The sequence below is a fragment of the Panthera tigris genome, chromosome C1, assembly GCF_018350195.1.
Source record: "Panthera tigris isolate Pti1 chromosome C1, P.tigris_Pti1_mat1.1, whole genome shotgun sequence".
Lineage (NCBI taxonomy): Eukaryota > Metazoa > Chordata > Mammalia > Carnivora > Felidae > Panthera > Panthera tigris.
The window spans coordinates 85,128,414-85,153,285 of NC_056667.1; the positions used below are offsets into that span (position 1 = coordinate 85,128,414).

The 24,872-nt window shown below is 39.0% G+C and overlaps 1 protein-coding gene across 5 annotated transcripts in view; it reads left to right on the top strand.

Annotated features, from left to right (window-relative positions):
• CDC14A (cell division cycle 14A) overlaps nucleotides 1-20,712 on the top strand; it is a 183,787-nt gene extending 163,075 nt beyond the window's left edge. For 4 of the 5 annotated variants that reach the window (XM_042998001.1, XM_042998003.1, XM_042998002.1 and 1 more), the window contains one exon: nucleotides 440-980. In XM_042998001.1, coding sequence (XP_042853935.1) covers nucleotides 440-893 — 454 coding nt within the window. In that variant the 3' untranslated portion in view covers nucleotides 894-980. Of the gene's footprint in view, nucleotides 1-439; nucleotides 981-20,318 lie in introns of those variants that run through there. The other variant, XM_042998004.1, reaches the window with a different exon arrangement.
• Nucleotides 20,713-24,872: the final 4,160 nt, after the last annotated feature.

A 24,872-nucleotide genomic window follows, 5' to 3' on the forward strand; every position in this document is an offset into this window, starting at 1 on the left:
TGTGGTATCATCATTTCTCCTTTGATGTGTATGGGCAGAACTAAAATGGGTAGGGACATTTGAATGAATCTGTGTAGGTTAAATCTTACACTTCAGTCTACCTTTTACTCTCATATAGCCCCTTTCACTTACTCCCTACCTCAGGACACATAGAGCCCCCAGATGTCCTATCTCAAGACATCTGGTCAGAGTGGTTTAGCCAGCTTCTTGGGTCGCAGTGAACTGCTTAGACAGGAAGTTAACGTGTATAACTAACGGCCATATGTTGTAATATCACCAAGACGATAAAGAAGCCATTCTGTCCCCATTTGCCTTGATCAGAGCTGTCTGCATCCCATTCCCCTCTTGTCCTAACTGTGTATTTTAGAAACACGAACTCTGCATGAGCATACATCGTTGTCTATGTCCTCCCCCCTCCCCACCTGTGTTTTCCATTCAGCTTTTCCATAAACTCCCGGCTAGCCAGTTCTCTAGGGAACTTGAACGCTGCAACAGAGGAGCCAGAGAACAAAAAGGCCTCCTCGTCCTCTAAGGCGGGTTTCGTAGCCAGCCCGTTCACCAACCTCTTGAATGGCAGCTCCCAGCCGTCTAACAGAAATTACCCAGAGCTCAACAACAATCAGTACAGCAGAAGCACCAGCACCAGCGGGAGCACCGTGAGCAGCCAGCCGAGCCCCCACGGCGGCGTCAAAGCGGAGGAGCACAGCCCGGTTCTTCGGCCCGCATACCCCGGCCTCTCTTCTTCCTCAGCGAGATTCCTGAGCCGTTCAATCCCCGTAAGTTCGCAGACACCACCTCCTGGTCCTCAGAACCCTGAACGCAACTTTTGTGCCTTGCCTCCCCAGCCGAGGCTGCCGCCAAAGAAATTTAATAGCGCCAAGGAAGCCTTCTGAGCGATGCCTTCCCTCTGTGCTGTGAACCTGTCTATGCACGTACATTCGGCTGGCTCCTCTCCAAGTAAATGCCAAGTTTCAACTGGGGTTTCTTCCTTCCTTCTTTTTCTTCCCCTCCTCCTCCTTCCCTCTTCAGAGGGAAACCGCTTTCATTCCCTTCATCATGGACACCGTTGACTTACGTTACTTTTCAGTTAAGTTTTTGAATCAACTCTGAATATCTGGTGCAAAGCCGGGAGCTGATTCACACCATAGATGGTATTTGCTATGGTTGCAGTGGCATTGGGAAGCTTCGCTTTTCCACATCTTATATCAATGAATGAATTTCAGAGTATTTAAGTGTGGAAGGTGCTGAATGAACAGTAGCTTCTCAGAACTAACCATTAGGCTCTGGAATATGTCCCCTCCTTCAGGGAACTGACCCAGAATTAACAAAATGGCAAATGGGAAGGTGTTTATAAGGAGGGCCCGTGAGTAGGTATCTGGGATGTAAGGAAGGGGAAGGCAGAGTATCAGGAAGATGTTTAAAATTAGCTATTAGTCTTCTAGAGACAGGATGAAAGATCATCAAACACATTTTCCCCGGGAACTCTGTATTGAGGTTACCAAGCCCCCCTTTAACCTGGAAATCCCTGTTAGGTAAAATCGGTTGGTTCACACCCTGCTATGAGTCACTTTAATCACATATTTTGATTGCCTCAAGGGGAATTCATATCTATGGGAATGTGAGTGTTGATTTGAGAGAACAAGGACAAAATAGGAAGGAGAAATCAACCTCACAGATCAAAGTGCAACTCAGAGTTCAACACGGAGTCCAGTCAGGGCACAAGCAAACTCCAGTGTCCTGGGTAGTTTGGGGCCTGGGACTCCTTCATGCCTGCTGTTCTACCAACATTTCCTCAACCATTACCCATGGAGTGATTTCTGCAGGGGAGCAGAGGGGACAAAAGGTGCTGGTAGCAGTGTGCCTTTCTTGGGAAACAGGAACCCAATGGAATAATTAATGAGACCCACTTCCCTTAGATGGTAGTTTAGGGAACCACTTTTCTTTTTTTTTCTTTTTTTTTTTTTTTTAGGGGACCACTTTTCTAACATGAGGACACAGTGCACGTGTGTGTGTGTGTGTGTGTGTGTGTGTGTGTGTGTGTGTGTTGGTTGGACACGTTACCACTCCTGTCTCAACCTCAGGCCTCTTTTCAAAGAGGCCTTTTTTTTTTTTCTCTTCTATGCACACACAGTCCTTTCTAGCACATATCGTTGACCCTTGAGCAACAGATTTGAACTGCATGGGTCCCCTAACACACAGATTTATTTCACTAAATACAATGCAGTAATATATGTGTGTTTTCTCTTCCTCATGATTTTCTAAATAACATTTTCTTTTTTAAAAAAAACATTTATTTTGAGAGGAGAGAGCACACACATGTGTGTGCGAGTGGGGAAGTGACAGAGAGAGAGAGAATAAATATTCCTTTTATAGGAATAAAGAGAGAGAGAGAGAAAATCCCAAGCACGCTCCTCACTGTCATCTCAGAGCCTGACTCAGGGCTCAAATTCATGAATCATGAGATCATGACCTGATCCAAAATCAAGAGTCAGATACTTAACCAACCGAGCCACCCAGGCGCCCCAACATTTCCTTTTCTTGAGTTTACTTTATTGTAAGAATACAGTATTAATACATATAATTTATTAATTGACTGTTGATGTTATTGCTAAGGCTTGTGGTTAACAGTTGGGTATTAGTAGTTAAGTTTTGGGGGGAATCAAAGTTCTATGCAGGTTTTGACTGTGCGGGGGCCAGCACCCCTAACCCATGCATTTTTCAAGGGTCAACTGTATAATTTTCCAGATATGATTTTATTCTCAATGTTTTTCAACATTATTTTAAATTCCTATATAGTGCCAGCCCACTCCACCACTTAATCTGAATCTGATCTCATGATATTATGGGTATAGTTGTATCAGTAAAAACTTAAATCTTAGTAACTAGGGGGTTAGATGGAAAAGGATAGGTATTTACCTTTTCATAACAAGATATGCAAGTCGTGTGCTTCCCAGCAGGAATTGAGTTGTGAGTGTTTTCATATACTGATTGTGGGTCAACCTCATTGTTAGACCAGAATACAGATCTGTTCATTTTCAGAAAAAGTGGTACACATATAGATGTATAGATAATTATATAGCTATCTTGCCGATTTCATAGCTGAAGATTTAGTGTAGTCTACATTTGTAGCTGAATACCAGAAGCATTGGGAGCTTGGCAAGAATAACATTCTACTTTTTCTGGATCTCAGTTTTCCTCTTGGCTAGTTGAAGCATGGGGATAGTCTTTAGATGATTGGTGATCGCCCTTCCCTCCCATATTTATATAACTTAGCTTTTGGTTTCATTCCATATTTTGATATTTGTCTTCACCTTTCCTCCTTCTCCTCATCCCTCTCCTGGCCTGAAGAGAGTGGTTTTCTGATAATTAAATTTAAAGTAATAGTCTGTGTGGGCAGCTGCTGCCGTTCCCCTCTTCTCTGTCTTAAATTTGTCATCTCATTGTAAAGAGAAGCATTTATAAATAGAATTGCCAGCATGACAACATTTTCCTCCCTCTCACCCTCCCAGGAAGTAAGAAGTAGCAGGTCTCTTAGAGCTGACTTCCCCTCCTTTATCTTTGCCTAGAAAACCTCTGTGGGAAGGGAGGCTCCAGGTCCTACCCCTGCTGGTTTGCTGGTACAAAGTCTAGATTAAGATGGAAATTCCCATTTTATAGGAATAAAGAAAGAGGTTGTAAGTTGTTTTCCTTTATCACTCCAGTACAGCTTTTCTAATTGTGGGTTTCTTGTCTAAATAAGATGGTTCTTCTTTCCAGCACTTCCTAAGTTGTGAGGCATATGACCCTTGAAGAACTAGGAATAAATCTCTCAACAGAAATGTTTTTAAGCCCTTGGGTAGGAAATGCAGTCTGTAAGGCAGTATCCTCCCAGCACCTTTAAGAAAGACCCAGAAACTCCTAGGGGATGAGGGTGACGGGTGTTTAGAGAGAGTCTAATATTTTAGAAGCTGCAATTAGCATCTCTTTTGAAAGCTGCAATTGCTCTCACTTTATGCAGCAGTTCAGCCCCCAGAAAAATGTAAAAATGATTTCCTTGTTCTGTCATTAAGTGCTTTAACACAGAAAACAAGAACAAATGTTAAGGAATTCTTATGGTTGTGACAGAATCCTGAAGAACAATCAGATTTTATTTTTATTTATTTGGCCTCTTCTGTTGGTCTTGAGGTTTCTGCTGCCAGTAGAAACTGCACAAGGTTTCATTTTTTTATTAACCCACTTGTAAAAAAAATCAGTTTTCCCTCCCTGACATTCAGAGGAGTTTTCAAATGCCTAAGAAATGAGGGACGTGTGATTATGGCGTGGGTGGGGTGGAAGTATTTTATTAAATTGAAATTACTTGAGGTATCTGTCTTGAATATTTGCTCTGTTTTATTTTTAAGAGACTTGCCACTGAATTGCTGTTCGTCTCCACTGTCCTTACCTGACCCCTAAAGTCTGGGTGAGGTCATGATGCTTTCCCCGTAAACTCTTCTCTCCCCTGCCTCGGTCTTAATCAATACTCTTCTCACTCTGCATTTTAATCATCTGTTCACTTATCTGTATCCTCCGGTAGACTGTAAGCTCTGTGAGGGCAGGGGCGGTGCCTCTGTTTTCTGTGTCCTAGTTGTATGCTCTGTGCCTGGGATATGGGAGGCCCTCATTAAGTATTTCTTGAATGGATATATGAATGGTTAGATGTTTAAATGAGTCAGTGTGTTTAGAGTAACTTCCTCCAGAGGGTTTGAGAGATTAAATATTTTGCCTTAGATTGTACCACAAATATATAGCAGAGGCGTAATTTGCACATAGGTCAGTTTGACTCCAAAAAGCATATTATTTTGATTATATCATATATATATATATATATATATATATATATATATATATATATATATATATATTAGATGTTTAATATACAGGGATATCTAGGGGCGCCTGGGTGGCTCAGTTGGTTGAGTGTTCGACTCTTGATTTCAGCCCGGGTCACAATCTCACAATTTGTGGGTTTGAGCCCCACGTCGGGGCTCTGCGCTGACAGTGTGGAGTCTGCTTGGGAATCTCTGTCTGCCTCTCTCTCTCTGCCCCTCCCCACTTGCACTCTGTCTCTCTCTGTGTCAAAATAAATAAATAAACTTAAAATAAAATACAGGGATATCTAAAGGGTATCTCATTTTTCCAGGAAGGGTCGAAGAAAGATGTGCAGAAGAGATAACATTTTAGTTGGGCTTTGGAGCATAAATAGGAAGGAGTCTCCTGGGAGTCTACTTAAGAAAATAGGAAGAAGAGAAATGGCCATTGCAAGCAATGGGAACTGTATGAACAGAAGCACAGCTTTAGTACTGTAGTTAAACTCTTAGGTTCTGAAGACAGATAGACCTAGGTTAAAGTTTGATTTCTGCCACTTCCTTGTGGTGAGTACTTTGGCAAGTTATTTAACCTCTCTGAGTCTCAGTAAAACGGAATAATAATAATCAAGGGCAGACTAGGTTTTGTGCACCCTGAAGCTTATATGATATGGTAGGACCTATGTAAGATAAAGAATACAAAATATTAATTTTTGTAAATTTTATACAACATAGGGCTGTGTACTTTGAAAGGCGTCTTTCTGACTGCGGAGCCTTGAAGCTTATGTGGTATGATAAGATCTTTGTAATAGGGTGGTTGTGATGACTGAGATCAATCATATGGACTAGTTTACAGAGTTGCTTGTAGATGGCGCTCCATAATTATTAGCTACTATTATTTTAAGAGCAGTGAGTTTTCCAGTGTCACTAAAGCCTGGGGAGGTTACTTGTAGATAAGGCTGGGACGTTAAGGGGAAGCCAAACTGGGAAGTGCACCATGAGCTATTGGAATCTCATAAGCAAAGTGACTTGATCAGATCTGATTTGATGAAGATAATTCCAGCAGTTGTGTGGATGGTAGCTCTTGATAGAAACCCTGAAGGGAGGGAACCTAGTTTGAGCCCTATCTGCTGTCCCCAGTCCCTACCTCAGTAGGTGTCCTTGGGTAAATGCTATCTATGCACTTTCAATAATTATTCTGTGTTTTAATATGCACAATAGTATTGATGCTATTAAATAATCATATGTGACCAACAGATCCACCATATATTTATTATTAATTTTTAAATGATGTATTTATTTTTGTAAATGGAAATTTAACTATCCAAAGAAAAATTATGGTCCTTAGTAAACATCTTTTTTGCATCAGTTGAACTGTTTGAAGAGTTATAAAACAATGTGCTTTATTATTAAAAAAGAAATATGTATATATATAGAGAGAGAGACAGAGACAGAGAGAGAGAGACAGAGAGAGACAGAGAGAGAGAGTGTCCGGTTGGTTACAAAAATTTTTTGTCACTCCAGTGTCACAGGTCACATTAATTATGGACCTAATGGAGTAGCCTTTCAGAATAAGCTTCTATTGTATTGATCTGTAGGGTATATAAATATAAATAAGATAAGCTGCTCTATAATAAGATTCTTCTGACAACTGCTTTGGGCATCATGTATTAAAACCTTTTTTATAATTTGATTATTATTACTAAGCAGTAGCTTATATTAAGCTTTGTTACTCACTCTTATCTATTGGTCTTCAGACATTTCCAGAGATATTCTCATGGTAATGTTTCAGGTTATATCAGTGATGCCATTCATTGTCTCTTGAAATTTTCCCATTTTCCTCTTCTGCTGTTTTCTCACCTTTTTTGTTGTCATTGTGTTAGCCTCATTGAGGCTGTTCCTAACTCAGTCTCTTAATTAATTCATACTTTAAGTAGGGGCACAAGCTTTTTCTGTAAAGGGCCTGTTTTGGCTTTGTGTGCCAATTCCAACTTGATGCATAAACAAATGGTATGGTTGTGATTCAGTGAAACTTTATTTACAAAAATAGGTGGTGGGCTGGATGTGGCCGCTGAGCTGTAGTTTGCCAACCACACTTTAAAGCACTCCTGGGTAAGAGATACTGATCTCATCATTTTACTCACCTGGTCAGAAGTGATCAGGATCCTCTAATGCTAGAACATTAATCCTAAATTCCTTTCCTGAGCTTTCAGGCCCTCTGTCCTCGGTTCCCTTTATTGTATGTTTGTACCTCATTTCCCTTGCTTGTTCCATAATGTGGGCTCCCTTGTCCTCAAGAAAGTGAACCCACCCAAAGTTTTCCTTTTTCACCTCTGTTCCTATCCTTGAAGCATACTTAGTACTTTATCAGCATATACTGTAGGTATTACATGCCTGAACTTCTGTATTTGTTTACGTATTGTCTGTATCTGTGAGACTTGTCTTCAACTTTTAAACTTTCTTTGGGGGTCTACATACCAAGTTTCATAAAGTTCTTTTATATTTTATCGTTTCTAATATAGTACTAGACACAGAAAAGAATTAAAAATACTCCTTTAGGGGCACCTTGGTGGCTCAGTCGGTTGAGTGTCCGACTTCAGCTTAGGTCATGATCTCACAGCTCGTGGGTTTGAGCCCTACGTTAGGCTCTGGGCTGACAGCTCAAAGCCTAGAGCCTGCTTCAGATTCTGTGTCTCCCTCTCTCTCTGCTCCTCCCTGGCTTGCACTCTCTGTTTTTCTCTTTCAAAAATAAATAAACACTAAAAAAATACTCCTTTAGTTTACAGTTGGAAGGAAAATTGAAATGATGAAATATTGTGTGCATACCTACTGTTTTACGGTAGCATTCTCCTTATGCTAAGTTCCCTGTGTGACGGGGCACAGCCATGTTTAGACTTAGCTGGTTAGCCTGCTCTTGGTTATGAAGACTTTGTGGATGAATTCTCCACCTCAAACTTATTTATTTTTTTGGTAATCATATGGCAACTTTATTTTTGTCTCCAATATTATTTTTGTCCCTTTACATTTATTTGTTGGCTGTAGTTCTTTTTTAATTGAAGTACTGTTGACACACAGCATTACCTTAGCTTCAGGTATACAGCACAGTGATTCAGCCTCTCTATACATCATGCTGTGTTCAACACCAGTGTAGTTACCGTCTATCACCATACAAGGCTATTAAAATAGCCTTGAGTATATTCCCTATGCGGTACTTTTCATCCTCGTGACTTACTCTTTCTATAACTGGAAGCCTGCATCTCCCAGTCCCCTTCACCCACTTTGCCCGCCCCTCACCTCCATCCACTCTGGCAACCACCGGTTTGTTCTCAGTATTCTCAATCTCAAATTTGACCAGTGTCAGAACAACCTTGGTAGCCAACGAATAGGTTAAGTTCTTCTGTGTTCTGGCATTAGTCGGAATATGTTTTATGTTTTATTTATTTATTGAAGAAATTACTGATTCTTAAAGTGGGACTTAGAATAAGATCAAAATATTAGATCCAGCTTGGTAAAATACCCAGTTGGGTGAAAATCTGAGTGATTGGCATTTGCATTAAAGCCTGCTTAATTTTACTTTGGAGTAATGTTTGTGTGACATTGATGAACTGCTTATTGACTGTTTAAACATCCATTCCCAATAAAATGCTCCTACTTTTCCAGTGGGAGGTTAACAGCTTTTCTTGATTTAAATTTGATGTCTTTTCCTTCTGCCTGTTCTGTGTTTCAAAAACTATCATCCTGTCCTGATTTTAAGTATAATATTGAATCACAAAGATTAATTAAAGATTAAATATTATATTGTTTTTATTTGTTTTAGGTTTACTTATTTATTTTAAGAAAGAGAGAAAGAGAGAGAGGAGAGTGTGTATGTGTGTGTGAGAGAGAGTGGGGGAGGGACAGAGAGAGAGAGGGAGAGAGAGAATCCCAAGCTGACTCTGCGCTGTCAGTACAGAGCCCAGTGCAGGGCTTGATGTCATGAACTGTGAGATCATGACCTGAGCTGAGGTCAAGAGTTGGATGCTTAACCGACTGAGCCACCCAGGTGCACCAAAGATTAAATATTATATTTGATACTAAGGATTAGTACTAGCTTTCTAACCTTGTGTGTTTAAATTGTTATGGTTTTCCCCTCTCTTCTCTTTGTTGTGGCATACCTTAGATTTGATGGAATTTCAGCATTACCTTAAATTTTTCAGCTAAGGGATGTTAATATCAAGAACATGAGCTCACTCCTTTTTTTTTTGTAATTTTTTAAATGTTTTATTATTTTTGAGAGAGAGACAGCATGTGAGTGGGGGAGGGGCAGAGAGAGGGAGACACAGAATTGGAAGCAGGCTCTAGGCTCTGAGCTGTCAGCACAGAGCCCAAGGCGGGGCTCCAACCCATGAACTGCAAGAACATAACCTGAGCTGAAGTTGGCTGCTTAACTGACTGAGCCACTCAGGTGCCCCAAGAATGTGAGCTCAATCTTTGAACCACATCTTTGGCATTTACTCAGCATTGGTATTCTTTTTTGTTTCCTTTGTAAGTGGACTTGGGAATGTTACTTGCCAAAGCATCAAGTTGTTTTGAGATTAGCATGGTTCAGATGATGCCTTTAAATTTGTGTATCAGCTGTTAGGTACACATAGTGTTTGCAGATAGAGCTAAGGGTCAGTTCAGCTTCCCATGTTAAATAGTGGTTTACATTAATTTCCTGTACAAAGTCTGTCAGCTTTGTTTGACTCTCCATTTGAAAGGACACTTTCAGGTATAGAACTTGCTTTAATCTCAAGTACGTCGGAGTTTTAATTGGCTTGGTTGTTCAACTTAATTTGACACTTTCTGTTTTACCAATACCAAATACTTAATACCAAATACTGCTAAGTCAATAGAAAAGAGTCTTTTTCTAATCTTGCTTTACTTATTTATTTAGTCAGGAGCAAACGAGAGTGCTTTTTATATATGTGTAAAGACTTGCCCAATTAAAAAAATTATCTAATATTTATATGAGTGTCTACCATGAGTGCAGTCTTGTTTTAGTCCAGGAAGGTAAGACAAAGATGGATAAGCCATTTTCTTCCACTAGACCAAAAGCTCCATGGAGGCATCTTCTGGCTTACTTGATCATCTGCTGTCATTTTTCTGGTCCCTTCACTCTGTCTTTGCACTGCTGCCAGAATCTGCTTTAAATACTAGTTTCCTAATGTCATCCTTTGCTTAAAAAGCTTCTATAGTTGAAGGACAAAACCAATTATTGTAAGTTTTTTCTCTTTTTCGTTGAAGTTTCACCATAACATACCTAGATATGGACTCCATACAGTTTATCTTTGGGCCTTAATGTATACTTTCAGTCTCAGGGCTGATGACTTTTTCAATGATGAAAAATTCTCAGCCACTATCTTTTTGGATTTTATCTGCCTTTCCCCTACTTCTCCTTTTATTTTTTGTTATTTATTTTTTTAATTTTTTAATGTTTATTTATTTTTGAGAGAGACAGACAGACTGTGAGTGGAGCAGGGGCAGAGAGAGAGGGAGACCCAGAATCCCAAGCAGCCTCCAGGCTCTGAGCTATTAGCACAGACTGACACAGGGCTCGAACCCACGACTGCAATATCATGATCTGAACTGAAGTTGGGCGCTCAACCGACTGAGCCACCCAGGCGTGCCCTCCCTGCCCTCCTCCACTTCTCCTTTTGTAATACCCCGTAGACTTATGTTGGAGCCCTTCAATCTGTCCTTAGTATTTCTTTCCTTCTGTTTTATATTTTTAAATTCCTGTTACTCTGGCTGTTTTCTAACTGAATTCCTCCTGCTATTTTCCAATCCACTAATTCTCTTTTATTTATTTATTTTTTAATTTTTAAAAAATGTTTATTTTTGAGAGAGAGAGAGAGAGCACGAGTAGGGGAGGGGTAGAGAGAGAGAGAGAGAGAGAGGGAGCACAGAATCCGAAGCAGGCTCCAGGCTCTGAGCTGTCAGCACAGAGCCTGACGCGGGGCTCAAACTCACTAACTGAGAGATCACGACCTGAACCAAAGTTGGACGCTTAACTGGCTGAGCCATCCACGCACTCCCCACTAATTCTCTTTTAACTGTGTCCATTCTGGAATGTGTCCCCAACCTATTGACCTTTTGATTTCAATGGCTGTGTCTTTACTTCCAACATTTATCATTCATTCTTTATGACAGCCATCTGTTTTTATGTGGACCCGCCTATTTTTGTTTCATAATTTCTTGTTCTTTTTATGGGTATTCTTCATTTTTTCACCTTGAGGATCTCAGATGACAGGTTGTTTTGAGATGGCTTTGTTGTTTGCATTTCAGCCTGTGAGAATTCATCTCCTGGTTGAAAACTTTGTTAGTTCTCTTGGTGTTCATGTTTCTTGTGTGTTTTATTTTTATTTATTTCTGATGTTTATTTATTTATTTTGAGAGTGGGGGAGGGGCAGAGAGAGAGAGAGAGAGAGAGAGAGAGAGAGAGAGACATCGAGAGAATCCCAAGCAGGCTCTGTGTTGTCAGCACAGAGCCCAACGTGGGGCTCGAACCCACGAACCGTGAGATCATGACCTGAGCTGAAATCGAGTTGGATGCTCAACTGACTGAGACACCCAGGTGCCCCTCCTCGTGTGTTTCAATATTTTCACTTGTAGGTTCACACTGGATGGGAGTTTTTTGTTTCTCCCCACTTCTCTCTGTTTTTTTTCCCTCCTCATCCACTGGTTTTCTTCTTGGTTCCACTTGAACCGCGCCCCCCCCCCCCCCCCCCCACCCCATACCCGGTCCTCCAGTCTAGAAACAGACTTTCATGACCCAGGCTCTATTCCCTTGGTGAGCTCAGCAGGCTGGCTTCTCAGGCAAGGATGCAGCTCTGCATAAACCCCGGCCCCAGGGCAGTGGTTGTGGTCCCTCTCAAGTCCTTCTCACAGGTGGGGGATCCCAGCCTCAGTTTTAGGCCAGGGGCATTTGGCCTGTATACCCTCAAGAACACTAGGCCGTCACTGCTGACTTCCATCTCTGTAGCCAGTGGCCTACTACTGTGACTTGGTTTGTTTGTGGGCTTAAAGAAGTTGATCATATTTTTGCATCCTGCTGTGCCTTTTCTCCCACACATTTTATCCTCATGTGGCTGTGTGAGGGTGAGAGAGCTCCCCAGGCCCCATAGGAATGCGAATCCCATCCATGGAGTTCCCACTCTTTTGTCCTGATTGCCTCCCAAAGGCCCCCTCCTCATACCATCACACTGACGGTTAGGATTTTAGCACATAAATTTGGTGAGTGGGGAGCACAAACATTGCAAGCAGTAAACCCATTGCAAGCAGTAAGATCATTGCGAGCAGTAAACTAAAGGAGAAAATGTTAAAGTCTATTTGAAAGTGAGGAAAATAAGGCTGACCTATTCCAACCTAATTCCCCTTATTCACCCCATAAGTGCAAATTGCTTTCTTTCTGGTAACTCTCAAATCTTTACAGTTAAGATGTATTAGACACTGTATTTGTAATTTCTTTTTTGAAAACCACACCTGATGGTGTGCTGCTGTTTTTGTCTTCCTCACTGCCATTCACTCATCTTTATTCCTTGAGGACTTAGGCTTTACTCTAGCCACTGGGCTACTGCCAATGTTGTCGACAACAATAACATTTTTCTAATCATTATCATTGCCATCATTAGTAACTTATTGAGTACCTCCAATGTGCTGGCCATTGTAGTAGGTGCTTCATATATACATTAGCTTATTTATTTAGTCCACAGTTTATAGATGAGGAAGTCAAGATTCAGAGAGGCAGTGACTACTGTATTTTAAACTTTCTGAACTCCGGTGATCTTTATTTTTATTCACTTCGAAATCCATTTCATTGGCCTTTTTATTGCTTAAAGCATTTCTTCTGATATCCTGAATCCTGTAAGTCTCCTCTCAGACATTTACCCCACCTACTAACCCTTCCCCAAGACCTCTCTATGGTCCCTGCCTGTTTCCCCACCTTCTGTGGCCCACATGGTCATTTCTGCTTCCTCTTTCCAATGTTCTCTGTTGTACTTGGATCTTTTTTCCATAGCCACTTAATCACTAGCCTCCAAAATAAGATCAAGTCCACTTTTTTTGTATTTGTTTCTAGTCTCTCTCTTCTAAGCACTATTGGAGAAAATCCCATTATGTTGCCACCAATTAACTCCATTTTAAATGAATTTCTAATTTACCTGGCCCTTGGGTGCTCATAAGTAGTTTAGTTATCCCATTTTGGCTCCCTTGCTGTTCCCCACACTGGCTGTTCCAAAACTTCTTAGCATCCTTTGTCAACACAGCTGCCCCAGCCTCCAGGGCTGGTTGACTTTGCCTTGAGTCTCACTGAGAACAGAATCATCAGGAGTGATTTCCCCTAACTGTCCTCTTCTCTGCCTCAAAGTGTCCCTTCATCTGACATGTCCTTCTTTTTCCTTTCCTTTTAGGTTAAAAGAATCTTTACTATTTTCTACCATTTTCCAATGGTAACTCTGCCCCCCTGTACTGTTGTTTCCACACTGTTCTAGGGAGTCACTCATCCATGACCTTCCTCTCTTATGTCTTTAGTCCCTACTCCACTCCATTTGCCTGTCTCCTCACCTGCAAACAGGTACATCCGGGTTGGTCAGAGTGATCTTGCCAATTGCTTCCCTGGGTCCTGTAACTTCTCACAGTGTCTCCTTTATGGCCAACCTTGGGACCAGAGAAGCCCCATTCTGGTGAGAGCCTCTCCCACAGGCTGCCCCTGACTTCTTTCAGGCCAGATCAGATGATCTCTTCCTTCTTAGTTTTTCTGTAGCATTTGACAATATCAGCTTCCTTTTTTGCTTGTTCTTTTTGTCTCCTTTGACTTTAGAATGCTATTTTCCTATTTCTCATCCTCCCTCTCCCTAAAATTATTACCTGTCTATCTTCCTCTGCCAACCCTTTCATGATTTTTCCCAAGGCTCTGACCTTGGCCCACTTCTCTCTCTGGGTGATTGTCTCCTGGGCAATTTCTAACTTCCTATGGGTGTTACCTGCTTCTTCAATTGCCTGTTCCTCCTTTTGTTTCCTGGCTTAGTAGTTGTCATCCACACTAGAAATTTGGAATCCTCTTTGACACTACGGCCGCCTTTCCTTCTGCACATCCAGTCACTCAGTACTATCAGCTGTCCCTAGGAGCTGTCTGTGTTTTGTTCTTCCGTTCTCAACAGCGTTGCCCTGATTAAGGTTTTGTGGACTATTGGAATAGCCCTTTAAATTTTCTTACTGCCTTAAGTCTCTCCCGCCTTTAATCTTTTCTCTATACTGTGGCCAGTGTTAGATTTCTAAGACCATTCCTGTGTTCCCAATTGTTCATTGTCTCTACTTTGCCTGTGGGGTCCACAGATCTGTGGAGGTCAGATCCCTTGGCTTGGCATTGGGGCCCTTCCCTGGCAGCCCTTGTGCCCCCCCATCCTATCTCTCCAGCAGCTCCCCACGGCATACCCACCAGCACTCTGCAATAGGGCCACATCCTTGCACCCACACCCTAACACATGTGGTTCACTCTGCTTTTCCTTGTCTCTGCTTGGTTTTATAATTCCTGGCCTGTCTCCACAGTTATCTCTTTGATGAAACATTTGTGACCCATCTTTCTTGACTCTTGTGGGACTTTATTCACACCCGCCCCGTCCCCCACCTTCGAGTTGCTTTTATATCTAGACAGCTGTATGTGATTCTCTCTCCCCTCTACTAGCTTTTAAGCTTCTTGGAGGCATCTTTGTTTTCTCAGGTGCCAAAGTACAGTGAGTACCTAATAAATATTTATTGAATTAAAAATTGGATAATATATCTAGGTCCACGAATGTGAAGCAAAGAGCTAAGGTGCTTAGCAGCCCATTATCACCGTCAGCACATGAAGCACTAACAAAAAGGAAAACAGATTTTCAGCTTTTGCTTTAATATACAATCATCTGAGAGTTGCTTTTCTTTCTCTCTCTCTCTCTCTTTTTTTTTTTTTTTTTTTTTTTTTTTTTTTTAGAAATGTGACTTTACTAAAATAAGAGAAAATACATTTTAACCGAGCTTGCATCAATATAATTTTGGCGTTCAGATGAACTGGAAACGTTCACGGAATGGTTGGCTGAATCAAGTAAGGTGTCAACAACCATCTGTCATCTAACAAATGAGCTTTTTGTGATTGTTGAAAAGCACAATTAAGTTCACTCAGAAAAAAAAAGAATCTATTAAAAGTTAGGTGGGAAGGTGAAAGAATTTTTTATATAGCATTTTAATTAAACGAAATTGGCTTGTTAAATCTTGGGGTCCCTGAAATGCTTAGAGAACGTTACAGAAAAATGTTACACCTCCTTCAAAGCAGATTTTATCAAAATCCTTAGCCAAAAAAATCTTATGCAGCTATGTTTCTCTACCAGTGTTATTGGAGAAGTATTATTATGCTAGCAAATGCCAAACATTCAGTCTTGTGAAACCGTATTTGTGGAAATGGTATCAATGAACACATTTTGTGTGTCGTTAACATACAAGCAATACAAAAACTGGAAACTATTGCAAAGCCATAAAAGACCCCAGAGTATAGAGGCAATTATAGATAAACTTATTATTAATCAATGTTTATTTTTTTTCCCCAGTTCATTAAAATTCAACACCAGAGTTTTATTTAAAATAAGATACCATATTGCCAAATGTGGTTTGTTTGTTTGTTTTTTTTTAATTATCTATGCCATGAAAGCAAATCACTTTTTAAGGTGCTTTTTGCTTCTGTAATTAGAACTCAAACCAACAATAACCAAGTAGACTACTTTCTCTTCCTTAAGGGACTCGGAAGATGGGAAAATACAGGAGAGAGAAAGTCAGTATGGCAAAAGCACGTGGCGATTGAGAGTCAGGATTTTGACCGAGTATGAAACTAACATTCCAGGTCCTAGGGTCTGTTGGTCTGAGTTATGTGAACAGTAAGACACCATTTCATTAATTTGCTGGCAAAGACCTTAATTTTTCATTATTCTTTACAGTTTGCTGTTTTTGATAGTCAACGTATAGTTGTATTTAGTAACCATCTTACAGTATTTATACCTGTCATTATTAGACATTTTTCTACTGTGATTAGGTAACTGGGCTGTTTAAAAAAGAAACACCTCCAGAATAGCTAAATTTTTAAAGTCACTACCTACATCTGCCAAAACAGATTAGTAGCAAATTTCCAGAACAGAACAAATTGTCTTGATCTCCTTACCTAACACTTTGTTTTATGTCAAATCTAACTGCTTTCAGGGAACAAGACTTCTTGATGGAAGCTTATATTTTGACATAAAAATTTTGGGGGCTGCAAGTGTAAAGTAATTTTATCCTTATTTTGCAGGCTGAATATTGCTGTATTATTACTTTTATGGGATTCACACTATAAAAACACCATATATTCATGATAAACTTGATCTGGTCTTAACTCACTATAACCCCGTTGAACTTACTGGCACAGAAACTTGAATATTCTGTTTGAGAAATTAAAATCTCTTGATTATACAAATAAGTGTTACCTTGTAAAATAATATTTATACTTCAAGCACTGCTTCCTCCATAACCGTATCCATTGTCATTCCTGCATTTATTTTTTTATTTCAGATGCATTAGGTATTAATTCTTATGATAGTGATAAACATTGGCCAAGCAGAATTAAAACTTTAATCAGAATACTGAAGCGTGGGTGTTTTTATAAAGGAAATTTATTTTTAGAGTATTCCTGAAAATTACTTTGGATTAGGTCCTATAAGGATTTTTCATTTTAAAATGTATATATCTCCTTTATGGTATAATAAATATTGCTTTCTTTTTTTTGTACTGTAATATTTCTTTGCTCAGAATCACACCATGCTTCAAGTTATTTTTTTTTAAGTTTATTTATTTTGAGAAAGAGTAGGGGAGGGAGAGAGAGAGGGGGAGAGAGAATCCCAAGTGGGCTCCAAGCTGAGACGTGGGGCTCCATGTCATGAACCATGAGGCTCAACCTACTGAGCCACCCAGGCACCCCTGCTTCAGGTTATTGTTTGTGTTTGGGTGATAGAGAATGTCTGACTGATTACGCAGTGATCACAGGACAAAGGCTAGAAGTGTATTGAGGTGTTATACTATGGTGGCTAAGCATTTGGGCTTTGAGCCAGACTGCTTGAGTTAAAATATGAGCTCTTCCACTTCCTTGTTGTGTGACCTTGGGCAAAGTCCTTGACTGCTCTGTGCCTCAATCTCCTATCTGTAAAATGAGTTGTCTGGAGTATTTAATGAGTTCATACATATAAAATGTTTAGAACTGTGCCTGGTATATAGGAAGTACTCAGCAAATATCTATCACAGAATAATTGACCTCTTCAGTAATATATCTAGTTTATTAAGAATTCCAGATAGTTGTACTTTATTTCCTGAATAATAAAGTCAACAGCAGTAATGATATTGGTTGTGGGATACAAAATACATTTGCATCTTTGCTATAAAAATTAGCAATGCTAATAATGGGTTATTGTGTTTTCTGGGATATTTATTAGTAACTTTAGGATACAGGTAACAGATGAGCCAGAGACCCTCAGTACAATGCCATCATGGAAGCATGTGAAATCAAAATGTTACTGTCATCCCACATAATTGCTTCCCCAGTGAAAAAACCTAGAAATATTAGTTATGTTTTTTTTTTCAAGTGAATATGTCTTGTAGACTTTACCAGTTCTCTTTCTTCCCTAACTCCACTTCCATTAAGATTTTTGTTTTAGATTGAAAATGAAAGGAAGTTAATTTGTTACAAAATGCTGATGTCAGACTAATTTATTAAGTCTCTGTACTGATCTGTTATTTCCTTTCACTTTCTTTATACCGTATAAACAAACTGTGGAAGAACTTTTGTATCTTATTTTTATCCCCCAGTGCCAAATGTATACTACTAATGTTTAATCATTATTTGTTGAATGAATTACCCAGCATGACAGAAGTTCCATTCTTCAGCCAACTCATGTCTTTATTTGTTTACAGAGGACTCAGAGCCAGTTGGGCAACATTAAGTGAGCACATGTGGGGGGAGAGGGGGCGGGATGGCAGAGGAAGCAAGAGGGATTGTGCTAAACTGTATCTGTAGGTTAGATGAAACAGCAGCCAGAGTGATGACCGCTGCTGTGTGTAAGGAAAGCTTCTGCCAGAGGTGAATATGAATATATACTTCTATGAATGATAGAAATCCCTAAAGTGATTGTAGACTATTTCTGTTTTCCAGTTCAGTGGGCATCATGATTCCATAAAATAAATAAAGATATGTACATACACATATTTACCCCCTCCATATTGATGCACATATGAAATACTTTACCCTGAAAGAGAGTTAGTTTAACAAAGGTCACTTGCCTAGTATCTGTTCATTTGCTATATCTCTGTCTATTGAGACTTGATGGAACTTTAGGGCTGCTTGCAGAAACAACTTTGTTCTAAATTTACAAACAATCTGAGGAGCTATAGAAGTACCATTAGTGGTAACATAAATAACTTTTCTAACTGAAACAAAAGCAAAATTTCAATATTACTACCAAAGCATTGGCCATTGTAAAGCAAGCAGGCTTGCAGCTGGGGAGGACCACCTGGCCCTGCTCTCTTGGCCTACTTGCCAGACTTCAAAAGAAACTGCGAAAAACAGCTGGAAAAATAATAGTCTACTTAAAATTTTTTTTAATGTTTATTTACTTTTGAGAGAGAGAGAGAGAGATAGAGTGTGAGTGAATGGGGGAGGGGTAGGGAGAGAAGGAGACACAGAATTTGAAGCAGTCTCCAGGCTCTGAGCTGTCAGCACAGAGCCTAACGTGGGGCTTGAACTTACGAGCCGTGAGATCATGACCTGAGCTGACGTCAGACGCTTAACCTACTGAGCCACCCAGGTGCCCCAATAATAGTCCACTTTTAAGTTCTAATTGTTAGGATGGCAACTGAGGGTCCTACAGGTTAATTTTATGTAGGCTTCAAGACATTGGAACAGTTTTACTGGACTTTTCTCAGTCTTACCTCTTAGGCTTTCTGTGAGTTCAGGCATATTTACATTATAGTGCCCTACTTCTTGATCATGTCCCCTGTTCTGAAGCCTTGGCATAAACTGCATCCTGTAGTGAGAAAGTCAACTTGCCAGCCTTTTCCATTCTTCCTAGCAGCTCTTAACATTTAACCTCTTCCTTGAAACTTGCAGGCTTGGGAGCCTCTGCCTTCCCCAAGCCTTCCCTTCCCTTGCCTGATCCTTTCTTGTGTACAGTGTTACTTCACACTATGCATGTTATTGAACATTGGCACCTTTGTCTCTTCATGTTGTTTGTATGACAGTGTGGACTTTAGCCCTTGAGGACAGGCTGGTGACTTTTTGACTCACAGTGTTGATAGATGCTTACTGAGTAAATGGCTGTCGATAGGGTATAAAATTCACTGGAATTTTGAAGCTGAGCAAAGATAGTTTGAATCTTTTGTAGATTATTTTTGCATAATTGACATTCTTTTTACCGATACCCCTACCATCCACAAAATGGGCCAGTCTCAGAACTGATAAGACCTATTAATAGCATGCTACAGATCAACTTGAAAAATAATTATTGGAGAAGTAGAAAAGGACATTTGGTGGCAAATCAAGTAAACTTTGTTGTTCTAAGGTATTTGAAGAATTGTGCAAAAGAATATGTTCATGTGAAACTGATTTGTGTTCCTTCTTTCTAACTGCTGTTTGCTGCTCAAATATAAGTATTTGGCAATTTTTTCCTCTCTATCTTTCTCTTTTCCTGGATAATGTCTATTATCAATGCATTCTGGTTACATATCCCAACCATGTTCCTTTTATATGTGATTATCTAATATGACGGGGGAAGATTTTGTGTATCTTCTTTTCTTGAAAGCTGCCCGCTATTTATCATGTTATAACTGCAAGATTCTTCTGCACAAGGGCTTTTGGGTCTTGAGCTTAGATTTCAAAAGTAGTAGTGCTTTGTGTCCCCCTCCATGGAAAGGATTTGCAAGCTATTTGTTAAGTTCAAGCATTCTTAAGGAATTCATTTAGATGACTGCTAACTCTACTGCTTTAGAAGCTTTAACATTTGATATGCATTGGATTAAAGTATATATAATCTTAAAGTATATTCTGATAAACTTCAATTTACTTACAAATATCACTTAATGTTTTTGAGTAAAACTCATTATTGCACAAAAGCTTAGAAGTGAGTTTAGTGCTACCTACCAATTTGCACATAATACTTCATTTTTAACTGCTATTAATAGATCGTAGGCCTTTTAAAATACAAAGTTTTCTTGCAGTCACTCCACGTAATTGCATATCTTATTCTTAGCAGGTGCTTTGTTTTTGTTTTTTTCCCCCCAGCCTTTTCTATTTTTTTCTTAGTTTATTTCACTTATCTTCTATATAATAGACCCAAACTGCCTTGTGTTGAAGGAAATAGCTGCATGATGTGTACCACGAGTCTTGTATGTGATGGGCTTTAACCTCAGTTTATGTCTCTCCCCCCTGCACAGTCCCTTCAGTCTGAATATGTTCATTACTAAGGCCTTGCCGCTCCGACGAAGGCTGTTCCACTCTTAGACACAGTGTCTTCATCTGGACGAGCAATGTAGAGAGAAAGCCACTGCTGTTCGAGGGATATTTCTGCCTTCTTACCTTAAATTAAGGAGAGCACTCACATAAGACCTTCAAGAGACTTGAAACCAGAAAACTCTGGTTAATGACTACTATAAATGCACTGAAACTATGTTTATGGAGATGTCAATGCTTTTTAAGAACGTTTTAATGTTGAATTTGGTATTTTGAAAGGTTATTTTTAATGTATTTCGGTAATACATTTGCTACTACCTTTACGTGTACAGTGTTACATTATGTATGTATTGTGAACTTTAAAAGACTATTTTGATAAATTTATAAATCTATAAAATTATGTAAAAACTAGACTCTATTTTGACTTAGATTTTCTTGTCGTTTGCTACCAAAAATTTGTATTTTGAATTTATTTAGTATGGTTTTGTCTACGATGAATAAATAATTCCTCTTTATTAAGAAAAAGTAAGGGAGAAAGTTTTTAGAAAGTGATTTTTTTATGTCCCCTATGAATAGGGCAGATCAGTTCATTCTTTTGGGAAGTCAGTCTAATGTAATGAGTTTATGCAAGTTTATCTCTGGCAAGAGGATAATCGTTTGATATGGCTTGTTTAGACCGTTTCCCTTCCCTTTTGTTTTTGTTGCTCAGCTGTTTAGTTTCACATCCTTGTGGGGCTTTAACAAAATTTAACATCCAGTTGAAGATCAGAATTCACTGAACATTTCTCCTGAAAACACAGTTTTTCTCTATGAAATGACTCCACATTCCAAATGCTTTTATTTCTTTCTTCCTCTCGAGAGAGTTCTTAACCCAGTTAGAATATTTTGCTTTTGGTACGAGGTTGTTGTCTGTAACCACACGTGGTCTGGCACCAGTTTTAAATCAACGAAGAGAAAAAACTGAATAAGATGCTGCTGTTTCTCTGTATTAAAGGAGATATGTTTGTAACAGATTACGAACACCTAAGACACAAGCCAGCATGTCAGAAACCTAACGTGGAAATGAAGGGACCCCTGACAGGTGCTCACAGCCCTTTTATGTAAGTGTAATCTGGCATCAGGCCTCAGAAGCCCGTAGGTTTCATTTCCATGGGGTGTGGGGAGCCTTAGATTCTGATTATCTTCCATGCTGCTTAAGAATGGACTGTTCAGACAGTTAAGTGGATCCACATGAAGTGCTTTCCTCTCAACCACTGAGTTATTTATAATATATTTATTAAGGATGGGGTACCTTGAGGCTATTACACATGCTTCGGCAAAACATCTTGTTCATGTTTTACATTTTAAGAAGGCATTTGAATGAATGTTTGGCTCAGGTTCATTACTTAAGCTTCAGTAACTGCAGTACCAAATAATTGCACTAAGCTGATGAAAAAAATGAATTGTATGTTTTAGGAGTCAAAAATTAAAATAAGTGAAATTAAATTGTATACCTTTTCTAAAACTGAAAGAGTAAAATATTTTATTATGAGTTATTGTAAAAAAAAAAAGAGTGGTTAGTTGTACAGGAAGATGGTAGTATTTAAAAAAAAATCAGTGAAAAGTAATTCAGATGACGTTTGAAAAGTGGGGAAAAGGGAACCATATGGACAGTTTTAGTTCTGTGAACACTAATTTGTGTGCAGCTATTGAAATGATTGTAAAATTGACTACTATAAATTCTCCATAATTATGTTGTATATTAGTCCTATGTATCAACATGTGTATGTCTTAGAATTATTTGTACACATGTCCATACATAGACAAATCAAGAAGTGTATGTATATAATATAGAAAGTATATAGCAAAGTAATTCTACTCCAAAAATAAAAAAATTGTTGACATGTATTTTGTTATGAATAGTTTACCTTCCAAAAGATAATTTGTTCTATTTTAAAGTGTAGAAAAATGCACTGCTAATAAATAATAAAAGTTTTATGCAATTTATGTTTCCCCTGACTTTTATAATTTGGATTTTGAGTTATCAGTGTACTGAAGTCTCTTTATAATTTTCTATTTGATCCATTCTGGTTGGTGCCTTTCAAGTTTCTCAAGATCTCCATTCTGGATTTTCAGTTTATCTTGTATTGACTTTCCAGGTTGTGGCCATTTTTTGAAGTATATGACAGTGAGCACAAAGAAACCTTATACGTTGCCTTTCACAAAAGTCAGATAATGTCAGGCTCCTGCTGTTTTTCTCTCTATATAATTTTCCTTTCTGTTAATAAAACACTGATTGTGATCAGAGTTTTGGGTCCTGCTTGGTCATTTACGACTATTGTATGATACACTGGTGATTGGTGCCTTTTGAGTAAGAATGGCCATTTTTCTTAAGGAGAAATTATAGAAATAAATCAGATGGAAGAAACCTCACCTCTTGGAAGAGGCAGCTTGAGAGAAAGAAGCTACACTACTTATTAAAGATACTTTATGTATTAAAACTGGATCTCGTCGGGTTGTGAAATTTCTAAGATTTTGCCCTTCTCTTTTGTCTTTACATTTTTTTTTTTTTTTTCAGAACACAGGGAAAAAGGTGTGGGTGGGAAGGTAGTTTCACTTCTTGAGTTGAGAATCTGCCAATTAGAAGTTCTCACAACACTGCAGGAGACAGTTGGGGTACTGAAGTTGTCATGGGACCACATCTTAGGGAAGGAGAGTTCTTTGGAATTCATGAAGGGCAGAAAATATTTTTCTGCAGATTTAGTTCTTATGAAGAACATAGTCAAACTATTTAGTCAGTCAGTTAACCAGTTCCAACAAATTCCTGACCTAGCTGTTATTGAGTTTACATGGTTTTGTTGTCCCTAGATGATTTATAAACCTCCAAACACAGCTGGAGAGGCTACCCCATATCTATTCAGCTGGGGTGCAATGAACAGGTGGAACATGAGTTTACCAACGATAAGCCACAGAAATGTATTTTCAAAATGGTTCACACTTGTATGCTTTCCTTTGTGACATTTGTTAGACCACCAATGTGTTAAAGGTTTCCACTTAAACCAGTTGTCGGTATATAAGCTGGACAGTATTCTGTGGTGTTTCATGTTCTGGAAGAAGTCTGGGCTCTTTCCTGAAGTGACCTCGTAAGGCAGAGTTAATGGTGCTTGCAAAAACCCTGCAGTCCTCTCTATAACGCCCAGCAAGGCAAGAATTTGGTCTCAGCCTGTCTCCTTTGAAGATTAATTAGAGAATTTCCAATTACAGCAAGATATACTTTATAGCAGAAGATAAAACTTCTTTATTTACACATAGCTTTCATAGTAGTGGCATTCATGGCTTAGAAAGGAACGTAGAAAATAATTGTATGAAGTTATTTTGAGCTGGATTGAAATGTTAATATATTCCCACCCTGTTCCTTTTGTATGGATTGAATTATGATAATCATATCAAGAAGGAGAAAAATAGCTTTTCTAGAGAATTTTAAACCTTTTTGGTGAGTGCAAGTAGAAACTTACATCAAAAGACTACTTTTTTTTAATTTTATTTTTTTAAATTTACATCCAAGTTAGTTAGCATATAGTGCAACAATGATTTCAGTAGATTCTTTAATGCTCCTTACCCATTTAGCCCATCCCCCCTTCCACACCCCCTCTAGTAACCCTCTGTTTGTTCTCCATATTTAAGAGTCTCTTCTGTTTTGTCCTTCTCCCTGTTTTTATATTATTTTTGTTTCCCTTCCTTTATGTTCATCTGTTTTGTCTCTTAAAGTCCTGAGTGAAGTCATATGATTTTTGTCTTCGAAAGACTACTTTTAATGCAACATACAGTTACTTGGAAACTGGTTTCAAATGGACAAACATAAACTAAGTGACCTTTTCACTCACCATACCTTTCTTTAACCATACCACCCAAATAACGAAGATTCACATCACCACTGGCTATTTCTCTTTTGGTTCTAATCAAGTTGACCAAAGTGGTTCTGAGAGGTTGGACTCCTAAGTGAAAAAGGGGTCAAGGTAGAAACTGTAGAAATGATTCCAGCTGCAAATGTTTATACATTTACATGAAACTTCAGATTTGGGGGTAATGATCTGTCAGATGTATTTTGTTTACTACCATCATGGCTCTCTTCCAAAGGGATTTAAACTGGCTTCAAAGAATGGACCAGGTGTACCACAGAGGAGCAAAAAAGGGGCTTTGGACACCAAGTTTTGAGATAACGGATGCTGGAGCCGGAAGCTGAGACGAATAGTCCTCTCAGATGTTATAGGGTATTGGTCCTCTCTTCCCGGGTTAGGCAAGTTTACGCTAAATGCTCACCTTCATTCATCTCCAGGACACCTTATTGGTATTTATTTTACTCAAAAATTTAAAAATACTACAATACGTGCTTATTAACAATAAGACCAAGCTGTGTAGTAGATCTCTAGAACTTACTTTGTACCCTTTTACTAATTTGCTAAGAGGGTAGATCTTACTGTTAAGTGGTTTTACTACAAAATTATAATGCAATTATTACAAGAGGATGGGAGGAAACTTTTGAAGGTGATGGGCAAGAC